This window comes from Fusarium oxysporum, chromosome VII (genome assembly GCF_013085055.1).
Source record: "Fusarium oxysporum Fo47 chromosome VII, complete sequence".
NCBI lineage: Eukaryota > Fungi > Ascomycota > Sordariomycetes > Hypocreales > Nectriaceae > Fusarium > Fusarium oxysporum.
Window position 1 is genome coordinate 3,358,342 of NC_072846.1, and position 23,305 is coordinate 3,381,646.

The 23,305-nt window shown below is 42.2% G+C and overlaps 6 protein-coding genes across 6 annotated transcripts; 3 read left to right on the top strand and 3 right to left on the bottom strand.

Moving 5' to 3' along the window:
• Window positions 1–7,449: 7,449 nt before the first annotated feature.
• FOBCDRAFT_139536 (uncharacterized protein) lies at window positions 7,450–8,321 on the bottom strand (the record flags this gene model as incomplete). The annotated part of the gene is made up of 2 exons (XM_054706122.2): window positions 7,450–7,989; window positions 8,043–8,321. 2 exons carry the CDS (start codon window positions 8,319–8,321, stop codon window positions 7,450–7,452), a joined length of 819 nt encoding a protein of 272 aa, XP_054562097.2.
• Window positions 8,322–9,078: 757 nt separating this feature from the next.
• Window positions 9,079–10,085, bottom strand: FOBCDRAFT_112164 (uncharacterized protein; the record flags this gene model as incomplete). The annotated part of the gene is made up of 3 exons (XM_059607718.1): window positions 9,079–9,400; window positions 9,607–9,665; window positions 9,870–10,085. Coding segments are annotated over 3 exons (597 nt in total), but the record flags the coding sequence as incomplete, so codon positions are not given.
• A 1,250-nt stretch (window positions 10,086–11,335) lies between these two features.
• Window positions 11,336–12,230, bottom strand: FOBCDRAFT_296261 (uncharacterized protein; the record flags this gene model as incomplete). The annotated part of the gene is made up of 2 exons (XM_059611883.1): window positions 11,336–11,670; window positions 11,726–12,230. The coding sequence occupies 2 exons, from the start codon at window positions 12,228–12,230 to the stop codon at window positions 11,480–11,482; spliced, it is 696 nt and encodes a 231-aa protein (XP_059465470.1). The 3' UTR covers window positions 11,336–11,479.
• A 156-nt stretch (window positions 12,231–12,386) lies between these two features.
• Window positions 12,387–12,954, top strand: FOBCDRAFT_228187 (uncharacterized protein). Its single transcript, XM_031195642.3, has one exon. It carries the CDS (start codon window positions 12,481–12,483, stop codon window positions 12,850–12,852), a length of 372 nt encoding a protein of 123 aa, XP_031028423.3. The 5' UTR covers window positions 12,387–12,480; the 3' UTR covers window positions 12,853–12,954.
• A 2,639-nt stretch (window positions 12,955–15,593) lies between these two features.
• Window positions 15,594–16,951, top strand: FOBCDRAFT_228191 (uncharacterized protein). Its single transcript, XM_054706125.2, has one exon. The coding sequence runs from the start codon at window positions 15,628–15,630 to the stop codon at window positions 16,726–16,728; it is 1,101 nt and encodes a 366-aa protein (XP_054562100.2). The 5' UTR covers window positions 15,594–15,627; the 3' UTR covers window positions 16,729–16,951.
• Window positions 16,952–20,882: 3,931 nt separating this feature from the next.
• On the top strand, window positions 20,883–22,757 carry FOBCDRAFT_242095 (S-adenosyl-L-methionine-dependent methyltransferase; the record flags this gene model as incomplete). The annotated part of the gene is made up of 7 exons (XM_059610448.1): window positions 20,883–20,943; window positions 21,254–21,408; window positions 21,461–21,498; window positions 21,551–21,688; window positions 21,743–22,162; window positions 22,213–22,230; window positions 22,649–22,757. The coding sequence occupies 7 exons, from the start codon at window positions 20,883–20,885 to the stop codon at window positions 22,755–22,757; spliced, it is 939 nt and encodes a 312-aa protein (XP_059465471.1).
• Between the last annotated feature and the right edge of the window lie 548 nt (window positions 22,758–23,305).

Genomic DNA, 23,305 nt, shown 5'->3' on the forward strand with positions numbered 1-23,305 from the left:
TGTTTCTTTTATAATTAATAATCATTTAGACTACTTATTATAATAATTAATAATTAAAAAGAGTTCCTTAAGGGTTTTAAGTTTATTTCTATCTTAATAGCATTAAAGGATAAATATAATCTTTTTTAATTTACCTTAGGTATTTATTATAAACTTAGATATATTTTCTTTTAACTATTAAAATCTTTTTATTATTTAAATAAGATTTATAGCTTTATATTTAGTTTTAAAGGTATTAGTAAGTTTAAAAGAAGTAATAATTCCTTAAATGTTAATATTCTTCTATTAATATATCTTAATATAAGAGGCTAATACCTTATATATATAGCTATTACCTAGTGTTATATTATAATACTTTATAATACCTTTTTAATAATTATTATAAATTTAAACTGTTTACTAATTTTAATTTTTATTAATAATAATAATCTTTTTAATTTTAAAATATATATAAAAATAATTAAATTCGTTTCTTAAAATTATAAATATAAATTACTTGGCCTAAAGGGTTATAAGTCTAATAATTTATTATTAATTAGAGATTACCGTAAAGAAAGACCTTTTTAATATTATTTAATATATTATATATATCCTTTTTTTTAGCTTTATTTTAAAAAATGATCCTTTTAAAGGTCCTATTTTTAATCTTATTTTTATAAAATATCTTATTTTAATTTTAATTATTATATTTACTTTTATATAATTACCTTTTTATCCTCTTATTAATATTTAGCCTTAATAACCTTCTAAGGGTTAATTTTAATAAATTTTAATAATCCTAATATCTTAATAAAAATATTTCAAGTTATTATCTTTTCCTTTTAATAATAATAAAAAAGGAATTATTTTTAATTTATCTTCTTAATATTAGCTAATAAAGCCTTAGGTATTATTTAAAAATAATATCTAAAGTCCTAAGAAAGAATAATAGGTTTCTTTAAGTAAATCCCTTATTATTTAGCTTTTTATAACTCTTATATAATAATAAGGCAATTTTATTATAAGTCTTTTAGGCTTTTAATAAAAAATAGTTTTATAAGGTTTTAATTAATTTAAAAGAAATTAATTTTAAAAAGTAATAATAAGTTAGTGATATCTCATATTATTAAAATTAATAATAATTTAATTCTTTAAGATATTAAATTTAAATAAAAAGAGATTTACTTATAACAAATTAAATTGTTTTATTTTATTAGTTTTTTAGGTAATTTTTATTATTTTAGTTTATAGATTTTAATTTATAGTTTTTTCTTAAATACTTTTTTGTTCTTAGAATTTAATTTACTTATATTTTTAATTTTTTTTATTTTTTATTTTTTTATTTTTTTCTTTTAAATTTAATATTAATAAAGATTTAATATCTTTTTAGTTTTTTATTTAATATACTTTTAGGAGATTTATATAAAAGATATTATAAATCCTAGTATATTAATTTAATAATATTAAGTAATATATTTATAGCTTAATATATTGGATAATCTTAAAAGATTTAATAAATCTTAAAGTTAATTTTTTTTTCTTTAAATCTAAGATTTTTAATTAATAATATAATTAATTATTCTTATTTAAAATTTATTTTCTAATACTTTAAATTACAACTATTTATTTATCTTTAAATAGTAGTTTCTTAATATATATTAAGCCTATTTCTTAGCTCTTAAAGTTTTTATATTTTATATCTTACTTCTAGGACTTCCTTTTTAAAATTATTATTCTTAGTATTAATTATTTCTATTTTAATTCCTTTCTATTCGTATTATAATATTTAATCTTAGCTTTTTTATTTTCTTTTTTATATTTATAAAGGTAAAATAAAACTAATAATTCATAGGTTTTCTCTTAGGTTATATATTTCTTTAACAATACTAATTTCTTTTATTACTTAAGATATAATAATAATAGAAATAAATATATCTTATAGATTCTTTTTATTTCCTTTTTATTTTTAATTATCAATTATTACCTGGGCCTCTTATTATAATTAAAGGTAATTAAGAAGATATATCCTAGGCTCATAAGTCTGTTACTTATAACGTGTTTTATAAGCGAGTGACCCAAAAATCTCAACCTTCTCACTTAAATCGGCAATAAAAATACCACAAATTATCAGATCAATTAAAACTAATCGCTATATTCTTCTAAATTAACCTCAATTTCCTCCTGACAGGCCCTTGTATTATGCCCGGCCCTGCCGCATTTGCTACAATGTGAAACCCTCGGTCCCTTTGACCTTCCGCGACCACCACTTCTCGACGATTCGGCTGCTACCTGCGTATCAACATCCATCTGATCAATTGCTTGTGATGCCTCTTCTATAGTCAAGGGCCCTCCTTTCTGTAGTCTAGTCCTTTTCCCCCTCCGGCGTCGATTTACTATCCGATTCTCTTGTTCAACTTGTTGAAGCCTATCCTCTAGTAGGACTATCTTATGGATAAGGACGCTTGTTGCCTTCTCAAAATGCTTAACAGCCTCAATAATTGACTCTGGGGAGCTGCTCTTATGATTTCTAACCCTTCCCTGTAGATATTTAGAATGCGATTGGGCCTCTAGTAGTGTCTTTGGGGTCCTTGCAGTCCAAGGGGTTGAAGGTATCGTGACATCTGCGGGAGGTGTCGGGGTCCGTAATTGCACATCAAGCTTTGAGATGACATTTTCTGGGTCAAAGGGAGCAAGCCCAGCTCCTCTAAAACCTCCTTTGATATTACTTTCTGTAATAGTAGCTCGGTGGGCGGCATGAAAGGCAGGAAAGAACTCGATCTTGGTGATGTGGTTTATAGAGCATCCCATTAGACGCTCTATTTCTCGCCCATAGGCCTTTTTCAGCGGCCCAAAGCACCCTACATCAAGAGGCTGGAGTAGATGAGAGGCATGAGCAGGCATACAGAGGGTAATAATCTTATTCTCCTCACAATATCTCTCGAATTCGATAGAGTGGTGGCTTTCATGACCATCGAGGATTAAGAGACGATAAGAACCAACTGATCGGTCCTTTGTTGATCGATCAAAGTGCTGTAGCCAGTCAAGACCTAGCTGGTTATTGGTCCATCCATTTTCGCTCAATGCAATGACCCAATCGCCGGGGAGGTTGCATTCTCGGTACCAATTGGCAAGATGATATTGGCCTGAACCAATGATGAATGGTGCGATCGATTGACCTTCTGCATTGACCGCTTGAATCACAGTAATCCATTCACGATTTCCAGGCTGTATCTTCTTTGGTATCCCTCGCCTTTCTGAGCTTGTGACGACCATTCCGGGCTCAATCATACCCATCATAAAGCCGGTCTCATCAAAGTTCCAGATATCAGCTAATTGGATACCGTATTTCGCGATCGTATTCTCTACGAGGCGAAACCAGCCCTGAATAATAGTCGGATCTTCGCATTTAGCTCTCTTATAGTCATATCTCCGAAATCGACATGCCTTTAGCTCTGGTTGTCGTTGGATAAAGTTATGAACCCAGAGCTTGCCGACTGGTAATGCCTCGCGATCGGCAAGTAGAGAATTGGCCATTTTTTCCACAAAATCGCGCCGAAGGGGGAAACCTCGGGAATCTAGGTCAAGGATAAATTGAACTATCGTCTGTTCCTCTAGATCAGATAGGTTCCGTGATTTTGTGGTTATATCACGCTTTGAATGATTGCCATTCCGGCGGCGACCTAAGGTGCGGTGATTGACCTGATATACAGTCGCCGCCTTTCGGATACTTAATTTCGGGTCATTTTGAAGGGCCTGAAGGGCAAGATGTATCCTAGCTTCATATGAAGGCTGTGGCATATCGGGTTGTTGAAAGATATTGAATTGAATGATGATAATGTAAGTTGAGGGATTTTTGGGTCACTCGCTTATATGGGTCACTCGCTTATAAAACACGTTATAGAATTCTTAGGGAGATTAATTAAGTTATTATTATATTATTATAAAAACTTAATAATTACATTTATTTTATATAAAAATTAAGGATTATTTTTAAAGGCTTTTTTTTATCTCTTTTAATTACTTGTTAAAATAACTTCAATATATAAATTAAATATTAAGTATTACATTACTATAAGTAAATCAGATTTAGGTTTTGTTGATATAAAAATTTTTTAAAATACCTTTAATACTTTAATATATAGTATTTAGCTATTTTTCTTATTTTTAAAATATAATTAAACACATAAGGGTTATAATATTCTTAGCTTTTATCTCTCTCTTATTATTAAAGGAAAAATTACTATTAAATTATTAGTAATTTAATAGGTTACTATAATTATTTAAAATAGAAGTATTTATATTATAAGTATATTATAAAACTTTATAAGCTTTTCTAATTCTTTTATATTAATCTAAGGAGTATCATTAATCATTCCCAGGGCTATTATAATTAGCTTATCAAATTCCTTACTTATAAAAATTTATTAATTATTTATTATTATATCTAAGTAACTTAAGATAAAAGTATTAACTCGTGGATTGAGGCCACTTGCTCAGTTGGATCTCAAGGTTCAAGGCAGCAGCTGTGTGATCTGCTGAGACTTAACATTAAGGTTATCGTGTTTCTTTTTGGCGTAGTGTATGACGCCTTATATTGTGTTGTGTTGAAAACAAACATCTTATTTTGTTATCTTGCTTTGAGGCCTTTGGCTTCACATTATGCGTTGCTAGATGGGCATATTGACTTTTAAATAAAAGTATTAAAATTATTATAAAAATTAAAAAGTTAAATAAATATAATAATACTATATTAAATTAAAGCCTAAACGAAAAAAGAAACTCTAACTATAAGGTTTCTTTAAGACATTATAAGAATATTATAGAAATTACTCAACTTAATTAGAAATAAGACTAACCTTCTATAATAGCTAGACCTTTATTATAAATAATTATCAAAATTAAAATAACTCAAATAATTAAATATAATAACAGCTATATTAGGCTAGCCTTTATTAGCTATAAGGTCCTCTGGCTTATATAATTATACCTTTATAACCTTTAAATTAATAAAGTTTTTTTTTATACTACGATATAATACCTTTAAACCCTTAGATAGGTATTTAATAAAGGGCATTTATTTAAAAGTCAAAATACCTATCTAGCAACATATAGTATAAAGCCAAAGGCCTTAAAGCAAGATAATAAAATAAGATGTTTGTTTTAATATAACATAATTGTTACGATCCCAGCGGTTACGTCACGTGTACCCCCACAAAAACCCCACCTCAAGCAACCAACCAGGCAAGGACCGACAAGTATAGGAACGACGGCGCTCCAGGACCGCGTCGTTCCAGGACCGACGACGACCTCGTGTCACGTCGCTCCCATACAACCACTTCTAGTATATAGAACACATTCATTTGCACTTTCATAGATTCTAGCTCACCAGCTATCAATAAAACTTCTTTACATTGATCAAGCCTAACACGCATTGAATCTACCATTAAGAGACGTGACACTTCGACAACGCTCAGTACCACGCCCTACGCAATCTGCCAACAATAAACCTAGCACGGCTTAGTTTACCATAGTTGGAAAACCCACCGTCACAATAATATAAGGCATCATATACTATGCCAAAAAATACAATAACCTTAATGTTAAGTCTCAGCAGATCACACAGCTGCTGCCTTAAGCCTTAAGATCTAACTGAATAAGTGGCCTTGATCCATAAGAAAAGGGCACTTATAAATAAGGTAAAATAAGTTCTAAGAAACCCTTTATTTAAGCAGCTTATATAATAAGTAGTTTTATCGTATTAAGAAGTAGTATTGTAGCCCCTGTAGATATATTATATAGCCCTTATAATTTCTACTAATTAAAATAGGATTAGAATATAAGAACCCTATTAAAACTAACTAAAAGTATAAGCTAGTCCCTAAAAGTGAGAAAATTAATATAATTAAAAAAGATAAACCCTGAATAATAATTAAAATAATTAATATATCCTAAAAGATGGTTATACTACAATTAAGCTTATAAAATATATTAAAGACATTAACCTATTTATTAATATTTAAGACTTATTCCTTAGTAAGGAATAAACCTTTAAAAAGTATTATTTAAAATTGAAATAATAATAGTAACTTATTCTAGTATACTTAGTATAAGTATTTTAATAGATATAAATAAACTACAGAAGAGAAAAGTAAATAAAGAAGAATTAGATATATTAAAAGTATAATAAAACTACTAAAAAAATAAATAAAAACTAATACTAATAATAAATAGATTAATTAAAATAATAATACGGTTATTATTATATTTATAAAAAGAAAAAAAGTTAACCTTAACCTAGATAATAAATTAAACATTAGCTAAGTATAATTATAAATATTTCAAGACCTAGGACTGATAATTAAAATAAAAAGAATAATGATTATACCTAACCCTTATGTTACGATTCGTGCCCGTAACAGCGCTGTAAGGCTTCTATAAGGCAGCTGTAGCACACCCATGATTGCTTGCATAGCGATTTTGGCCCGATCTTTTGCCCTGTGGTTTAACGGCTTGTGCAACCGTTACACCCGTGGCGTAGTTGTTAGGTGCAACCGTTACGCATAGAACGAGAGCCAAGTTACCTTCTTTCAAGTTCTCGAAATATTCAAATGTGATTCTTTAGTCATGAGATGTTGTTTGTCATACATCATCCATCTCTAATCACTGCAATGACCTCTCGCATAACAGGATGTTAGCTAGATTCGTTGTCAGTTTTCAGAAAACCTCGGTCACTTTGGTGATATCATTTCTGGACCTATTAAGCAACCCCATTGTTGCTGAACCTTTTCTATACAAAACCAACGTTGGATAACCTTACAAGTCTACTCAAATGAAAATTAATAAGTAGCGTCTGGCAATATGTGTCCTATAGAAGGAAGTTCCAACCACCCTGGTCTAGATATCGGTTATGTTGCTACGAACTCACCTGAGTTCGCATAGAGAAGTCCGATGTTATCGCCTATAGTGATCCTTGATATCTGATATCGTCTAAGAAAGAGCCTTCTTGCGCCTTCCTAGAAAATCGCGTGATAGCGTGGAGGATGGATGAGTCGTAGCCTAAGACCTTGGAGGTATAACAATGTGACTTCCGGCACCCCAGGCTTCGTCCGTTCACGCTTCGTAGCAGAGCAATTTCCGGCCTTACATGCTCCTAATGTGAAGTTATCTGAATAGTAAAGATCTGGTTTGGCGGGTCCGAGTCAAGGTTGTTTTCTGACGTTAAGCTTCTCCGCTGGAACGGTTTACGCAATCGGGAGTTTCTCGCCAAGGCTGGAGCTGTACAGTGTCCACTATATGGATAGCTCACAGGACATTGAAAACTTAATGAAATACAGTAAGCCCAATCTGGCCTGGATAGACTAAAATAGATATAAAATCGCACAAACTATCTATCGTCCATCCCATCTGTGTTTCCCGTGGCTCCGGCATGTCGAGAAACTAAATTACACGAGACAGCAGGACAGCGTGATGCTAGCATGGAGAAGGGCGAGAGTTAAAGGACGTGTAAGAAGACACCGGCCGGCAAATGTCGTCGCTGAGAGATGATGTTGAGTCGGGAGGCGTATGCGAAGTCAGCGGGATGCCCAGATGCCCATTTGCAAGTCCCCAGTTCCGTCGCTTCTGTTCTGCAGGTCGTAAACCCATGACTGAACTTTCCATGAAAAGGATGCCTTGTAAGAACCCAAGGCTCGGGTATTTTCTACTGGCTGAAAGCCCAGCTAGAACCATGGAGATGATTATCACAGCTAAGCCAGCCCAGAAATGGTGAACGGCCGTACGTCTAGGTATGCTGTGCCTTTGAATCCCACAAGTACGATACATTATCGCTATTGTTACGACTTGGGATGTCAGCGGAGGCAAGATACACGCAAATTCGCTGTGAACCTTGACTTGAGGAACGAATATCAAGGCCACTACGATGATAACCTCAATACACTCAAAGGCAACGGCACACATCACCCAGATCTCCAGATCGAAGCCCTTCCCGATCGGAAATATAACCGCCAAGACCTGCAAGGATATCTTAGAGCAAGCGCATGACGGGTAGCAAACTCTTCACTTACTTGTAATGTTCCAATCCCCCATAATGATAGCGTGATCAAGATCGCGTACATAGTACCCTGAGGAGACCAGGAATCCTTGACCACTCCACTCATCTGAAGAGAAAAAAGAATCAAGGCCAGCAGCTCTAGGATTATCCATACTATAGCCAAGGCCACCAAACACGTATTTTTTGACCAAGCGGCGTCGAACTTGAGGTATATGAAGAGAAAGAAGAAAGACAAAGAGAGTATGGATAGGAGATAGCTATCAATGATTTGATATTGGTGCATGTTGTCCATGTTTGTTTCAAAGAAGTCGATGGTAGAGTATTCGCAGGCTGCACTCAGGGTGGTTGAAGCGTCATGATGAGCGACTGGAAGTGGAAGTCGGGCCTTATTTAAGCTTGCCACCCATCAGATCCATGGTCTCTTCATTGGCGATTGAAGTTGGCATGGTTGCTCAATACTGGGTCTCACTTATGACCGGGGATTTTAAAAAACTACCTCATGTCCGCCAGCCCGTCTTTAGCGCTTTACGAAAGATCCGTGGAACAGTTCCGAGCCCCCACGAATTTGTGGATTTGGTAAAGCCCCTGGCGCATGGCAAAACTACGATAAGAACCCAGTCATGCTAATTAGTTCCCGCCAACGGTGTTGGTCGAAGTGGCGTCAGGGAACTCCTGACATGGATCATTCAGATAGCCTACGTCCCGATGTTTGACAATTTGCCACCTAAGTTGGTGGCCGTTCCCATGACTGCCTGAGGGAATCATAGTTCTATTTTCTGTTTAAAGTCACCAGAATCATAATGAGTAGTTTTGTTCTACATCACGAATCAAAATTACAGAATTTTGATTACGTTTCTTCTCGTCGGTGCTTGTCTACTGTCTGACGAAAATAGATGTCTCATCCACCTTCTGCCCCATTCATTGTGTAGTCTTGCACGACGCTGATCTAAGCAGCATGTTAGCTCCTGATGCAATTGAACATCACAAAGACAAACCTACCCTCGTAAGGACGACAATGCGTTCAGGTTCTTTCTTTTCAGCCTTTCCCTCACCCGATACCATATTCTACATAGGTTTCTGGGCGCGTGTCCAGGGAACATCTCGCAGAGTTCGGCCAACTCATATGGCGATGTCCGATTTTTGCGCAAGCACGCCTCTGTGCGTTGTTCCACCTCTTCGATACTGGACGGTTGTGAAACTTGCGCAGACGTCCTTATAGTATCGTCCGTCGGTTCGCTATGTGCATCGGTATGGTGGCTGCTCTGTTGATCGTTGCTGTCGCTCGGTACACGCAATTCTGCTGATGTTTCTCTGTCGATGGCATTACCCGTTCGTTGAGAGTCATTGCGTAAGAGTTCAGGGCTACTTGACCTTAGCTTCAGCGGAGCCATCCCACCAGCAAGAGGTAGTTACCTTATTTTCGTCGTGCATACCAGTCCACCTGAGCTTGCGGACTGCAAAGTGTGAGCCTCGTTAATCTTGCGCAAAGGACCACGGTATGCCAGAGGCTTGAAATCGCCCGCATCTAGGTCTGATGCTCGCCATCAGCGCTGAATACAACAACGAATCATTTGTACATCGCTGGGTCACAAAGAACCGTATAGATATCCTGGTCATCAAGCGCGTATGTGAGAGGCTCTGGTGAAGCTGTCCCAAGAGTAATGACGGTGTACCCTTTCGAAGCTGAACGTTGACATTCTTTAGTCCTTTTAGGAGCTCTGCCGTTGCCATGCAAGAGTCTCCTTCCCACGGTAACTCAACAAAACGTCGCCAACCCAAGAATTGTATGTAGCTTAGTGGTAGTCAGCGTAATGTCTGATCATAATATTCAATCCTACACTTCAAAGCCACTTTTCGTTGAAATGTGTTGGATATGCTGTTTCTCGATGTCGAAACGGTGCAACTGCGACTGTAGCACTGCGAGGAACCGCCCGTCGTCGTTTCGCACAGAGCCGATAGTACCGTTGCGTGTAAAGTACGCGAAATCATCGTTGTTTAGAGAAGAAAAGCCCCGCGTGCCCTTGATCAGCCCATATTGAAAGATCTTGTGATCCATACTGGATACTGACAGTACGAAAGGTGACGGAGACGAGCGGGCCGCAAGATGCATGAACCAAAGAATACCTAACAGCAATATGTCCACCTGCACACGAGGCGTTGCCCAGCGGAAATCAGCGGATTTTCTCGGTCGCAAACCTGGCGAGTTGGTTGGGAAAGAGATTATGAACAAACATGTCCAAGAAGCGTCTTGTCGCCAGGATCGCGTTGCTTTTCCAGAGAAATCAGGAGAAACCCTACACATAACCTTCAGCTAAATGCGAGTGACTTGGTTGCCAAGACATTCCCCACCTAAAATAGGAAAGACTTCCGACTTTGCGCATCAGCCGAGCTTGCTCTAATATCCGGCGAGCATGAGGATCATGACTTAACCGCAAATGGTATTCCTCGTAAGCTGGAGGTAAAGCTAAGAGCCTGCCACGATGACCAATACGTTCCTCCACCCCGAAGCTGTTATCTCTTGTCTCACCATACGCCAATGACGATCGCATCTCAAGTCTTGGGGGGCATGAAAGATGTTGGCTCTATCGCAACGACCCCGGCATTTTCGCAAGAGCCCAATATTCGAGCCTGAGGCAACCATGCAGATACCCCAACCTCGAGATCTTCTAGCTAATGCGAGGCTTTTGTGTTGGTCAAGGCTCCCAGTACCGCTCACAGAGCCACCCGTATTCAAGCAGATGGCTGATCACACGCCGGATGTGGATCGAGCGACCGGCTCTCAGACACGGCCCTTGTTTGGATTCCACACCCTTGACGAAAACCTGCAGAGACTTCGACAGGAAGCAATGCCTGAAATCGTGATGTTGCAACCCAGACCCGCCGAGAAGAAACCTGGCCTCAGCGTTACGACCCGCCCAAATCATGCGTTGACATGTACGAGATCCTTCAGAATCAAGTATGCGTACAAACCCTGGCGCTCTCTGCTGTCGCTGATGCCGTTCTCCAGGCCAATTTAGCCCAGTTAGCGGGCCTGAAAATCGGACCAAGGGTGCGGGAACCTCAGGTATTTCAGCTCTCCGAAGGACATAGTGCAGAAATCCCGGAAGGGTATCTGGGCCGTGCCATTCTCTTGTCACAGTACGAAGCACGGTTTCGAATGAGGCGCGGAAATTATGTCTCGCAGCAGGAGATTTGGAAGCCTGATCAGGAGCTGTATTTCGATGGCAGGCTGGTAGCTTGTGTTCCCTACACGAAGTTCTCTCTAGCTATTTACGAACTGGTTCCCGTGTAGCTACAACAAGTCCTTCCATGACCTGCATCATGTTGTGGTTGGTGGAGTCATGAGCATCGTCTCCGACCCTGGCGTTACTGGCTGTAGGAACTGCGAGGTGGCGTTCAATATCAACCAGGCTGTCAAGTCAGTACTGTATCTGAAGCTAGCCGGGACTCTCACCTGAGTTTGCCGCCATGAAGCTCGTGTATGATGTTGGGTATACGGAGTGAGCTTGATGATAGCTGTTTCTTGGGGATATAGACTTTGACATCTGCTAGCACCGCCTGATCTCCTTCAACCGTCATCTCACGCAAGATTCCAATCTCTTCATCTGGAATTTTCTTCATTATGTGAATGAAGCTTTTCCCTGCTAGCATTGAGTACACTCATCTAGATGTATAAAATGACCTGTAGGCACTCACGACGGAGAGGGAGCTCGTCCGCTCGGGGAAGCCACGACTGACGCAATGTATCTGAGGCTTTGATCCACCGTCGGACGCCAAGTCGTAGGGTTCTCACTGCGGATCTTTGGGCTCCTGTGTAGGCCATTGTCATCTCATCGACCTCCCTCACCGGAAGATCCGATTTGATCGCAACGTCTCCCAATGCAATGAAGACGAAACTGTGGATCTGTGATTCTAGATCACGAAGTAATGCCGCATGCTCCTCGGCAAACGATTGAAGAAGCGCTTTCGGTTTCATCTTAGCACGTCCTTCGCGCACGAGTTTGCTCAACGTTAGGTCTAAACGCAATTGTTCGATTTGCTCTTGGGTGCGTGGCGCTTTGTCATCCCAATCTTCTTCCCCTTTAGGTAGCGCCCTCAGAAAGGTCTTGATCAGACTGATTGACTCGGGCGATCGACTGGGCTTTGGCTGTCGCGGCATCGGCGGCTGCGGCCTACCCGAGCTGAATATGATATTGTCCATGCTGATGAAAGATATCTTCTCAGGGGTGTGGGGACCAACAAGTCGGAAAAAAAAAAGAAATGGAGGCGGGATGGCTCAAAGAAAGCTCAGGTGGCGGCTGGCATCCGAAGAGTGAATCGTAAGAAAAGGTGGGTGGGTCGATGTTGGGCCATGAAAAGGAGATTCAGCTAATTAGTATCAAGATGGCACAATTAATACGGCAGCGAACGTGAAACATTGGTCACACTAAGACGTGGGACTTTTCTTGGCAATGCAAGTTCCATCTTTATTAGGCTTAGTCCAGCCTGCCGTCGCAATGGATGACTTCCGGCCCCCGGAAAGCGTCAAGTACATTGCTGACGCCAATGCAGATCATACTATCTGCTTCCTTCCCCTGCGGTTCGCGCACCATTCTACAGCTCAAGCTGTCTCTCGTTTCCCTCTCAATTCCATACGCAACATCGCACGATGGCTTCAACGCTGCGACAAAACCCCGACCGAGGTGGCTAGTGAGCCTCTTACCAATCACGATATGATGGCCATTATGAAATCAACAACACACGAAAGAGGTAAAGGGAACGATGATGACCCGTGTAAGAACGATGTCATGAAGGATGACTGGGTCGATGAGACTACTGCTTGAAGCACAGTAATTTTCCCATATTATGCCGTCGACGTCTTATGGTGTTGATAAGAGAGAACGGGAAAGGAAGGGAAAGAGAGGGAAAGGGAGGGAGAGGGAAAGAGGGAAAAGTGCGGAGACAAGGCTGACTAGCCGAATCGAGACGCCCCAGCGTTTTATTGACTAGCCTCGTCTTACAAAACACGGATTTGGTGGGGGCCAGTCTAGCCCAATCAGAACGATATGAGTGCTGAAGCAGCTTATCTCACAACCCTGGCAAATCCCAGCTTGGACAATACCCTTCTTATGCATTACCATCCCAATGCAAAGCTCTTGCATCGCTGAAGGGAAGTGTCGCAGGGTAGGCATGATCTTCACAGCCCCAGAAACAACTGTGTTAGTAACCAAGCTGTATACTTTTAAGTAACTAACGTGTTTGATAAGCATGCGCCGCAGACAAGTATGCGCCGCACTTTTCCCTCTTACATCATACATTTTACCTGATCAATTAGTTTTTAACCATTTATTATGCCACAATCTTTAATCGAAGCTAAAACCCTTCTTGCTCTTCAGGCCCTTCAAAATAACCTAAAATTAAGTGTCTGACGCGCTGCCAAGATGTATGAGATTGATGAGCGCCGCCTACGTCGCCGCCAGCAAGGCATTTAATCACGACGCGATTAGATTCTAAAGTCACGGAAACTATCTGATCTGGAAGAGCATATAATAGTGCAATTCATTCTTGACCTAGATTCGCGAGGATTTCCCTCGCGATTACGTTTTGTGGAAGAAATGGCTAATTCTCTGCTTGCTGACCGCGATGCCTCACCTGTCGGCAAGCGCTGGGCTCATAACTTTATAAAGCGATAACCAGAGCTAAAGATGCGTTTATTTCGGAAATATGACTACCAGAGAGCTAAATGCGAAGATCTATCTATTATTCGTGGCTGGTTTAGGCTCATATAGAATATAATCGCGAAGTATGGTATCCAATCAGATAATATCTGGAACTTTAATGAGACTGGCTTTATGATGGGCATCATTATGGCCGGAATGGTTATCACTGGTTCAGAAAGGCAAGGAAGATTAAAATCAGTGCAGCCTGGAAACCGGGAATGGATTACTGTGATCCAGGCGATTAATGCGGAAGGTTAATTAATCGCGCCGTTTATCATTGGTGCAGGCCAATATCATCTTGCGAATTGGTACCGAGAATGCAATCTCCCAGGCGATTGGGTTATTGCAACGAGCCAAAATGGATGGACAAATAACGAGCTGGGTCTTATGTGGCTAAAGCACTTTGATCGGTCTACAACCAACCGGTCAACTGGTCCCTATCGTCTTCTGATCCTTGACGGTCACGAAAGCCACCACTCGGCCGATTTCGAGAGGTATTGTAAGGAGAATAAGATCATTACGCTCTGTATGCTTGCTTATGCATCTCACTTACTTCAACCCCTTGATGTTGGGTGCTTTAGGCCGCTAAAACAGGCTTATGGTCGAGAAATAGAGCATCTGATCAGATGCTCTATAACCCATATTTCAAAGACTGAGTTCTTTTCTGCCTTTTATGCTGCATTTAAAGCTACTTTTACAGAGAGCAATATCCGGGGAGGTTTTAGAGGAGCTGGACTTGCTCCTTTTAACCCGGAGAATGTAATCTCAAAGCTTGATGTACAGCTACGGACTCCAATGCCTCCCGGGGAGGCTGCTGAACCTTCGACCTCTTGGACTTCAAAGACCCCAAAGACGGCAATTGAGGCCCAATCTCAGTCTGAATACCTTGAAAGGCGAATCAGAAGGCATAAGAGCAGCTCCCCAGAGTCAATCATTGAAGCTTTGAAGTCAAATACTAAAGCAATAAAGGCAGTTATGCATGAGGTTATCTTACTGAGGAGTGAGCTCCGAAATCTTCGAGATGCAAATGAGATACTAAGCCGGCGCCGAACGACAAAAAGGACTAGATTACAGCACGGAGGGGCGATGACTGTAGAGGAAGTATCGCAAGTAATTGATCAGATGGATGTTGATACATAGGTAGTGAGGGAATTATCGAGAAGTGGTGCTCGAGGAAGGTTGGCGCGACCGGGCAATCGGCGATGTGGTGTATGCGGCAAGGCCGGGCATAATGCAAGGACCTGCCTGGTAGTAATTGAGATCTCTGGGGAAGAGTATAATAAGTAGTTTTATCTAATTAGATAGTTTGTAGTGGTTTTAAATTGATTACTAGTTAAAGGGTTCGGAAAAGTGCGGCGCATACTTGTCTGCGGCGCATGCTTATCAAACACGTTATGCGGAATGGAATACCCCGCACGAAAAAAAACAAGAAAAAAAAAAGAAAGAAAAAAACAATCAATCAACTCACTACTGCTGCTCACTATTAATGGCCTGACCTTCAATCTTTTAAGCACACTACGTACGACACACCACAACCCAATCAGTTTGTTCAACAACTTGCGTCGGTTGAGGAACCACACAACTTGGCCAGTGTGGGCTTGATTGCAGAAACATCCAGTCTGATGCAGGCACTGTATCAGCTCGAGGGGAAGATTGGGACAATGGCCCGTTGGGACAAAACGGTGGTTGCTAACTAAGTTAAGCACGTTAATTCAGCTGTGGCTGGCTTAAACAACTGTTTTGCTTATGGCTACCGGAATGTTGACCCGTCCATTAGCATACAAGCGAATGCGCCTTAGCGGGGCCGAGACGGCAGAGCAGGCAGATCATTTGCAGGGAACAGACAGCCGAGCAAGTAATTTAGCCCCTGAGGAACGGGCTCCAGGCTTGCCAGCAGTGATGCAACGTTGTCTACAAGTACTAAAGACATCGTCTTTAAAATGCAGCTTGGAAACCTCTTTCAAGTTACTGTCTGCAACGAAGCTTTTGCTCCCTCTTTCTGCAATGGCTGAGACCACAAGCAACAAGGGGGGTCTAACAGCCCCGCCAAACAGCCCAATCCAGGGCGCCACAACTCCCCCAAGCTGGGACGAAATACAGTCATGTTCACTCATGGATCCTATCCCTACGACCCGGATGAGAGAACAATTGGAAGATGAGCCACCACAGTCAAGCTCTTCCTCTCGAGCTCCTTCTCCCTGTCAGCCAGTCACTCTTGGGGGCAATAGCATTGCCCTTTCACGCGCGAACTACGGCCTTCGAGAGGACGACGAAATTATACACGCATCTGCCACTCCCTCGCTCAAAGACAATGTGTCTCCGAGCAACAGTCCTCCTCTGAATCACTTGCTGATTCGACTCAACCAAAATGCATTGCTTGCCTGTGGACTTTTCAATCACTCGAGGCCCTCAAACCCGTTTGCCCACTGGGATGTGCAATGCCTCAATCAATATGGCGTCGAAGTCTACACATGGTATCTCCTTGCCTTTACCGAATTGTCGACCAGTAAACAGCGCAAACGATACGAGAGTAACGCTCAATGGCTCGAACTACGCCTTCGTGACCTCCAAGCGCATCTTCAACTACGAGATTATGCTGTTCTTGAAGCAGAGTTTTCGGATCGGCAGACCCCTGAGGGTATGACGACGCGGGCAATGCTATGCCAACTGCAGCGTTCTCAAGAGGCCGCACTATCAGACTTTGCGCACTGGCCGAGTGAAGGCTATGACGATGCTGTTGCGATTTTCCTCACTAAGTGTCTTGCTCGATTGCGATTTACGGCTTCCCTGGCAGCTCTTCAAGCAGACCCTGCGAGAGTCATGGCAACCATTTATTGGAAGTTTGAGAGAACTCTTCAGCCGGATGGTTTATCTTCTAACTTGTCTTCACCTTGCATCACATACCAGGCAGATTTCTCTGAGGAGTATCATTGCAAAAGTTGGTTGGCAGATGTAAGCGATGACAGTGATGATGAAAATATTGGTCAGTGGTCTGCTTAATAGCGATGTTCGTGGTAGTGGCAGATATATTCTGCGTCAGTAGGCAATTGGACGAAGATGGCAATGACCATCGTCGATTTTCGGCCTATGTTTCCAATTCATGTTACTGAGCTTAGGAAATCGGGTTGGTGGAAGGAAAGGAATCGAAGGTATCTAAAAGTCGTTATAGAAGCGAGGATAGGAATTGGTTTGAATTGATCTTGAGAATAATGCATCTTGAAATTCTTCTGGCAAATCCTGACCACCGCCAAAGTCTAAGGGGTGTACCTTGCTCACCCAGACCTTGAACTTTGGCAAACAAATTTGGGCACTGCACGGCAAGGACTGTGGCCCTCGTCATCCACACCATTCGCCTGGTCGATCCTTTGCCCTTTAACGGCTATCAAAATTGTTACATATCCAACAAGATGTTAACGCCATGTATGCTTCCGTCATTAAATAAAAGATAGTCATGTGCCGTATGTGCCGTATTGCGTTAAACCGCCCCGTTGAATCCCCGTAGTTGGTTTGTAAGCGGGCCGCAAAGTCTGCAACCACCTCCTGCAGGTTCAAGATGCCTTATTGTTCCGATATGACTCTGGCAGGGCCGTTCAGACCTCATGTTTCCTTGGCCGCGGCCCCGATTCCTCGTAGATGGGATGTAACGCGGCCATCAATTTCCCCTTATCGCAACGCGACTGTCGATTCTCCTTGTCGCCTGGCCAACACCACAGTTTCTTTTTCTTTTCTTTTTGATATTCTATGCTGACCGAACACGCCTCAATTTTCAATGGATTATTAGCCGGCTTTCACTCGGAGTATAGGCTTTTCCTTGGCAGATACCGACCTCTGCATCTGCAAGCATGTGGGATTGGATGGAGAACATATAATCCTTGTATATTTGTTGGTCCAACACTCCGCCCAACACTCCGGCGAGGCATCTGCTGGGATGAGAGAGAACAACGTAATCTAGCTTAGACGTAATTGGTCCCCGCTCAAGCTTGGCAACAAGGGGGTTAAGGTATTAAAAGCTGGCCGACTCGCCGCCTTTTTGTGAGGGGAATGCTGACTGCAATGCTCTGTTCAGCCTACAACCCGGCTCGTTGACAAACGAACCAACACACGCGTATAAAGACCATTCAGATTCAACACAATGGCAGCAACCAACGGAGATGTTATCGTAGCTCCCGATGATAATGTTCAATCCTAACTACAAACAATACAAGCATGAGCTAACCTTGAGTCTAGGATACTGGCGATCAAGACTCTTCTCTTGGAGATGTATGGGCATACATGGGCAAACCGTTTAAACGGTCGAATATTTCCTCAAACGTTTGAACGGTTCAAAAATATTGCAAACGGTTAAACGAACGAATAAACGATTTAAACGAACGAATGAACGATTTACGACGGTGAGAAATATCCACCGCACCTGCTCTAATACCAGTCGAAATAATGCCCACTATCATCGTCAACGTCCTGAGAGTCACCCTCCGGCCGTGGGATTCCGATTAAACCCATCCCGTTCTCATGCAGAGGCTGTATGAGTCCTTGACGCAACCAATTGCCCGTACATTCAATCATCTCGATAGTTTTGCATGTGATTCGTAATCTATCCCATGAACATGTTCTTCTTGCCCCAGAAAACGTCCTCTCCGGCTCCGATGACTCTGCTGGGATAGAAAGAATGCAAATAGCCATGCGGCTAAGTTTCGGATACTGCTTTCTCTGCTGTGGTTGACACCACCACTCCAGAGGCGTACAATCCGGAGGGATATCTGTTGCATCAACGTTGATGAAGCTAGTGAAATCATCCCTAACACTCGCGTTAATAGTCCTAACCTCCAGCTTCTTTGATAGTATCGCGAGTTGATTTGGCTTCTTTGCCAGCGGTGGTGGCATCGACGTGGGGCTGGAAGGATGGTCGCTGGGTTGCTCGTAATTAAATTCCTTTTGCCAGAATGCTGTGGCCGAGGCAATGGTATCTTCATGCCATTCCTTTGGCCAGTTCTGCTTGATATACGCGATGCGTTTACGGGGATCAAGGAGGAGAGCGGCAGCGTATACGGGAACCTCGTCAGTTAGGCGGTAGTATTTAGAGAGGATAAACCATCCCATATCGATGGCTCGGACCATCCGTTCGTCGGAGTGTTCATCCGACTGATATATCTTCTGATACAATGTTAGTAATCGACTTGATGTGGATAGATTGAATGGTACCTGTTGTTCTTCGTAATGGAGTAACAACATATCCATCAGCATCAACGATTGTGAGATAGACGAGTCATCTCCCTCTGCATACAATGTTGCTGAAGCAAATGGCTGAAGAAACGTATGTACTTTGCCTAGCAACTCCCAATCTCCAACTAATAGCCGATTGTCTCCGATGGCCTCTTCGTGATCAGACATGAAGGACTGGATTTTGTCCTTCTTTCTAATCGCACGATCAATGACCTGATACCAGGACGACCAGCGGGTACGATTATCCATCCCTAAACGCAGTCCCACTGCCTTATCCCACACATTCTGGTGGAGGCTTGATGAACTTAGCCACACAGCTAAGCCATGAAGCTTGCGTAATGCAGGGACATTCTCAGCACCGCTAAAGTCGTCAGCCGATATTACGGGCGTATTGCTAGCCGTGCTGCCCTTGCGCTTGTGCTTTCTGGCCGGCTCTCCGTGCTTTCTCTTTGCTGTATTTCGTTCGGCGGCAGCCTTCTTTCGATGAGAGGCTAGGACCTCGGAAAACTGGGAGAGAAGCTCCTCTCCAGTGACACCGGATGATGACTCGAGTGCTGCGACTAGAGCCTCTTTAGAAGATGCGAGAAGGAAGGCTTGAAGGGATAGATTAATGATATGCGCGATACAGCGTATACGACGTCCTTTTGCGTTGAATTTAATCTACCCAATGTCAGCCTATAGCCTAAACTGCGTAGTTAACTAACCTTATGTCTACTCATTAGCTTGCGCTGTATAGACTCAAGACATGTGTCGTTTGAAGTCGCGTTGTCACCCGTGTGCCAACCAAGTTTTGACTGTATCCCGTACTTCTCTAAAGTATCAATAACAGCTTGCGCTTGAGCTTCTCCAGAATGACTCTCTGCACATTCTGGTAGAGATAGTAGTGCCTTACGAAGCTTGTAGTCTTTATCTACCCATTGTGCACACACAGCAAGTAGAGAATGCCTATGCGGTGATGTCCAGAGGTCTGTTGAGATATGAATCGGACTTGACGCGGTGGTGAGACTGTCCTTGATCTCGCTGCTGTAAAAATCATAGTTTGCTGCAATATATCGGACCATCGTACGCCGTGAGGTAATGAGGGAGTCTTTGATATATGGGTTACAAGCGAGAGCGAGTTGTTTAAACTCGTCCCATTCAATAGCCGAAAAGGGCACTCTCCGACGCGTGAGTATGCTGATTAATGCTTCCTGATATGCTTGCGGGTTGAAGGCATTTCGAAGTGCGTCCTCGCTTGCTACAGGGCGAAAATGTGCGGAGATTGAGCGCTGGGTGCCCGATACAGACCTGGTGGATCTGGATGCGACGGGGTGGTTGTTTCTGACGTGATTGGCAGCATTTGCCTTATGGTCGTATCGTTTATCTCCACACACAGTGCAAGTATAGATGGTTTTACCTCCAGTCTTGCGTCCGCGTGTATTTGAACGGTCCTTCGTGATGTCCATAATTGAGAGGAAGTTTGACGGCAATCCATTGACATCTGGGGTGTTTTCTGTAGCACCAATAATAGACGATGTGTCAGATGACATATTGATAGGTAAAAGGCGAGATTTTGAACTTGGTATCATGGATTGAGACCCAATATCAATGGGTTTTGTGTCGGCCTAGCACCGATACACGTATGCAGACATTGAACAAAAGATCAGTGCAGATTGAGGACCATCTCTTCTATCTAAAGAGCGACGAGAGTCGGTCTCTTATACCTGTGTTCAGTCTGCCGATCTCATAGGCAGCAGGCTGTTACCTGACGCTAGGTATGGTGTAGCGTTCACGCTGACCGTGAAGCTATTCACAATGCCGTGATCCTTGCCCTTGAACTAAGCGAAGGTCTCCGGAGCTTGACATTTTGAAAGATTTTTCGAGTGCCAGGGCTGAAAAATCGTTTAACCGTTCAAACGGTTTTAGGATGCCCATAAACGGTTAAACGATTTAACATGCATAAACGTTTTAAACGGAACGAACGAATGAACGAACGAACGAAAGTGCCCATACAGTGTATGGGTAGCCCCTTGATCGTTTCCTTTTAAAAAGAGGTCAGATCACTGACATGAACCCTGGGCATAGGAAACGGCATCCTCAACCGCAAGCCTGAGAAGCTCCATTCTTGACTACCGACACGAAAACGGGAGAACGTATCATCGATTCAAGGATGGAAGTGGGTTAACCTTCCTTATCCTACAGATATTTCCTACTAATACATACCAACTCTAGAGTACAACCTTCCCAACGACGAGCGAGAGAATGAAAGGCTAGGTAAACTTACGCAGCTCACCCACCGTTTAATTTTGATGCTAAAATTGTTTAGACCTGCAGCACCATTTGTTTCTCCGAACCTTCGACAACAAACTTGGTCTCGCCCCACCAAACCTACCCGGTTCCAATGTCGAACGAGTTCTCGACGTGGGCACTGGTACAGGTATTTGGGCAATTGACTTTGCGGATGATCATCCTGAGGCCGAGGTAAGGGAAGCATCCCAGAGCTGAAGATGCTCATAGCTGACATCATATATAGGTTCGCGGGATCGACCTTTCTCCCATTCAGCCTAACTTGTACTGTCTGAGCTACTCTTTGGGAGCCAAATAGTGACTAACAGTTGACTAGTGTCCCTGCCAATGTGGAGTTTCAGATCGACGATATTGACGAGGAGTGGAATTATTCTGCGCCGTTTACTTACATTCACAGCAGAATGATGAACATGAGCATTCAGAACTGGGAGGACTATCTACGCAAAATCTTTGAGTAAGTTTCACTTGGGGCCCAGGATTGCCTATAGGTTAGCCCTAACTTGGCTAGTAATCTTGCTCCAGGCGGCTACGTCGAACTCCAAGATATTGATGCTTTCATGGAGTCTGACGACGGTACTCTTACCGAAGCACATGCACTATCGAAATGGTGTAAGCTTCTACGTGAAGCAGCGGTCAAATTGGGTCGCCCGTACATACCAACCAAAGATTTGAAGGGGATTATGGACAAAGTTGGATTCACCAGTATCGTCGAAACTCGTTTCAAGTGGCCGTCAAACCGCTGGCCCAAGGACAAAAAATACAAGGAGCTCGGAGCATGGAACAATGAGAACACGAACCTTGTTCTTGAATCAATCACTCTCTCACCATTAACGAGGGGCCTTGATTGGACTATGGAGGAAGTCAATGTTCTTTTAGTTGATGTGAGAAAGGAGTTGAATGATCCAAACATTCATGCCTACTGGCCAATGTACGCAGCCCGCCCTTTGACTTCGGGTCTACATGCTAATGTATCATTAGTTGCTCAGTTTATGGAAGGTAACCAGAAGTTTGAGGAAGGGTATGCGAGCAATGCAGTAGCTGCGGAATGCTATGGTTGTGTGAATAACTTTGATCCCGGATCGCGACGCAGTCAGCCACGACCATCAACTACGTAGAGGTAAATCGGCAGCAAGCAATCGAACCTAGCATCGAGTCCGACTGAGCATCTTTCTACTGCACGCATGAATAGCATGCAGTGTCTGTATTATGTTACTCTCGTAATCTTTCGGGCCCGTCCACGCATCTCGTAGGTCCATCACCCTCTAGAATACCGCTCTGGCCTTGCTTGCCCTCCTACGGCTTATCGTATGGAAATAGTCACCGCTGTGATTTGTAAACCTTCTGATTTGTAAGCTCTTTTCCCTATTTACACATATGCTCATGACGCAGTCTTTGGTAAATTTACAATATCCAGGACCACGTCATCTAACAAAGGATTAGAAGAGGTTAACGTTGTCCTCACTGATCGTGAGATTGTCGATCGATCTGTCTCTTGGATGGAGCCTGTCTTGTGCAAAGGTTAGGTGTGCCTCGATGAAGCACTCAAAAGCGGCAAGCAGAGCCCATCGAGAGCTGCCTTGTAGACAAAGCTTTCTATAGCCTAGAGTATGACATGTTGATGAGCCCTGGTTGGCAGTGCATGGGTGTTAGCCTTCGCTGGGGACGTGGATTTGTTGTTTATATTGCGCAGTAGCGCTTGGTGAAAGTATCGGTTTATTAAACTTGATTATATATTATTGAGATTAGACTCCTTCTCCGTGTTAAACCTCTAGATGATTCCATCTAGCCCTTTGAACTCTAAATCTAGGACTTTCAGACAGTTAGCCTGAATCCTGAAGCGAATGGAAGGAGGATTCCCGGATGCCGCAGCAGGATTAGGATTGCTTAGTAGGAGTTTATTGGGCGCCAGTTGGCTAGATGAGCACTCTTACTGGTGGCGGTGCTACTACATCCTTTCGGGAATGCCTCAAATGCGATATTCTCCCGCGGTATTGGCCGTTGCGACGGTTGTTCGTGGACCTCGTTATGCCCGTCCCCTGTTGAAAGTTGTTCCAAATGTCGGCATCCATGT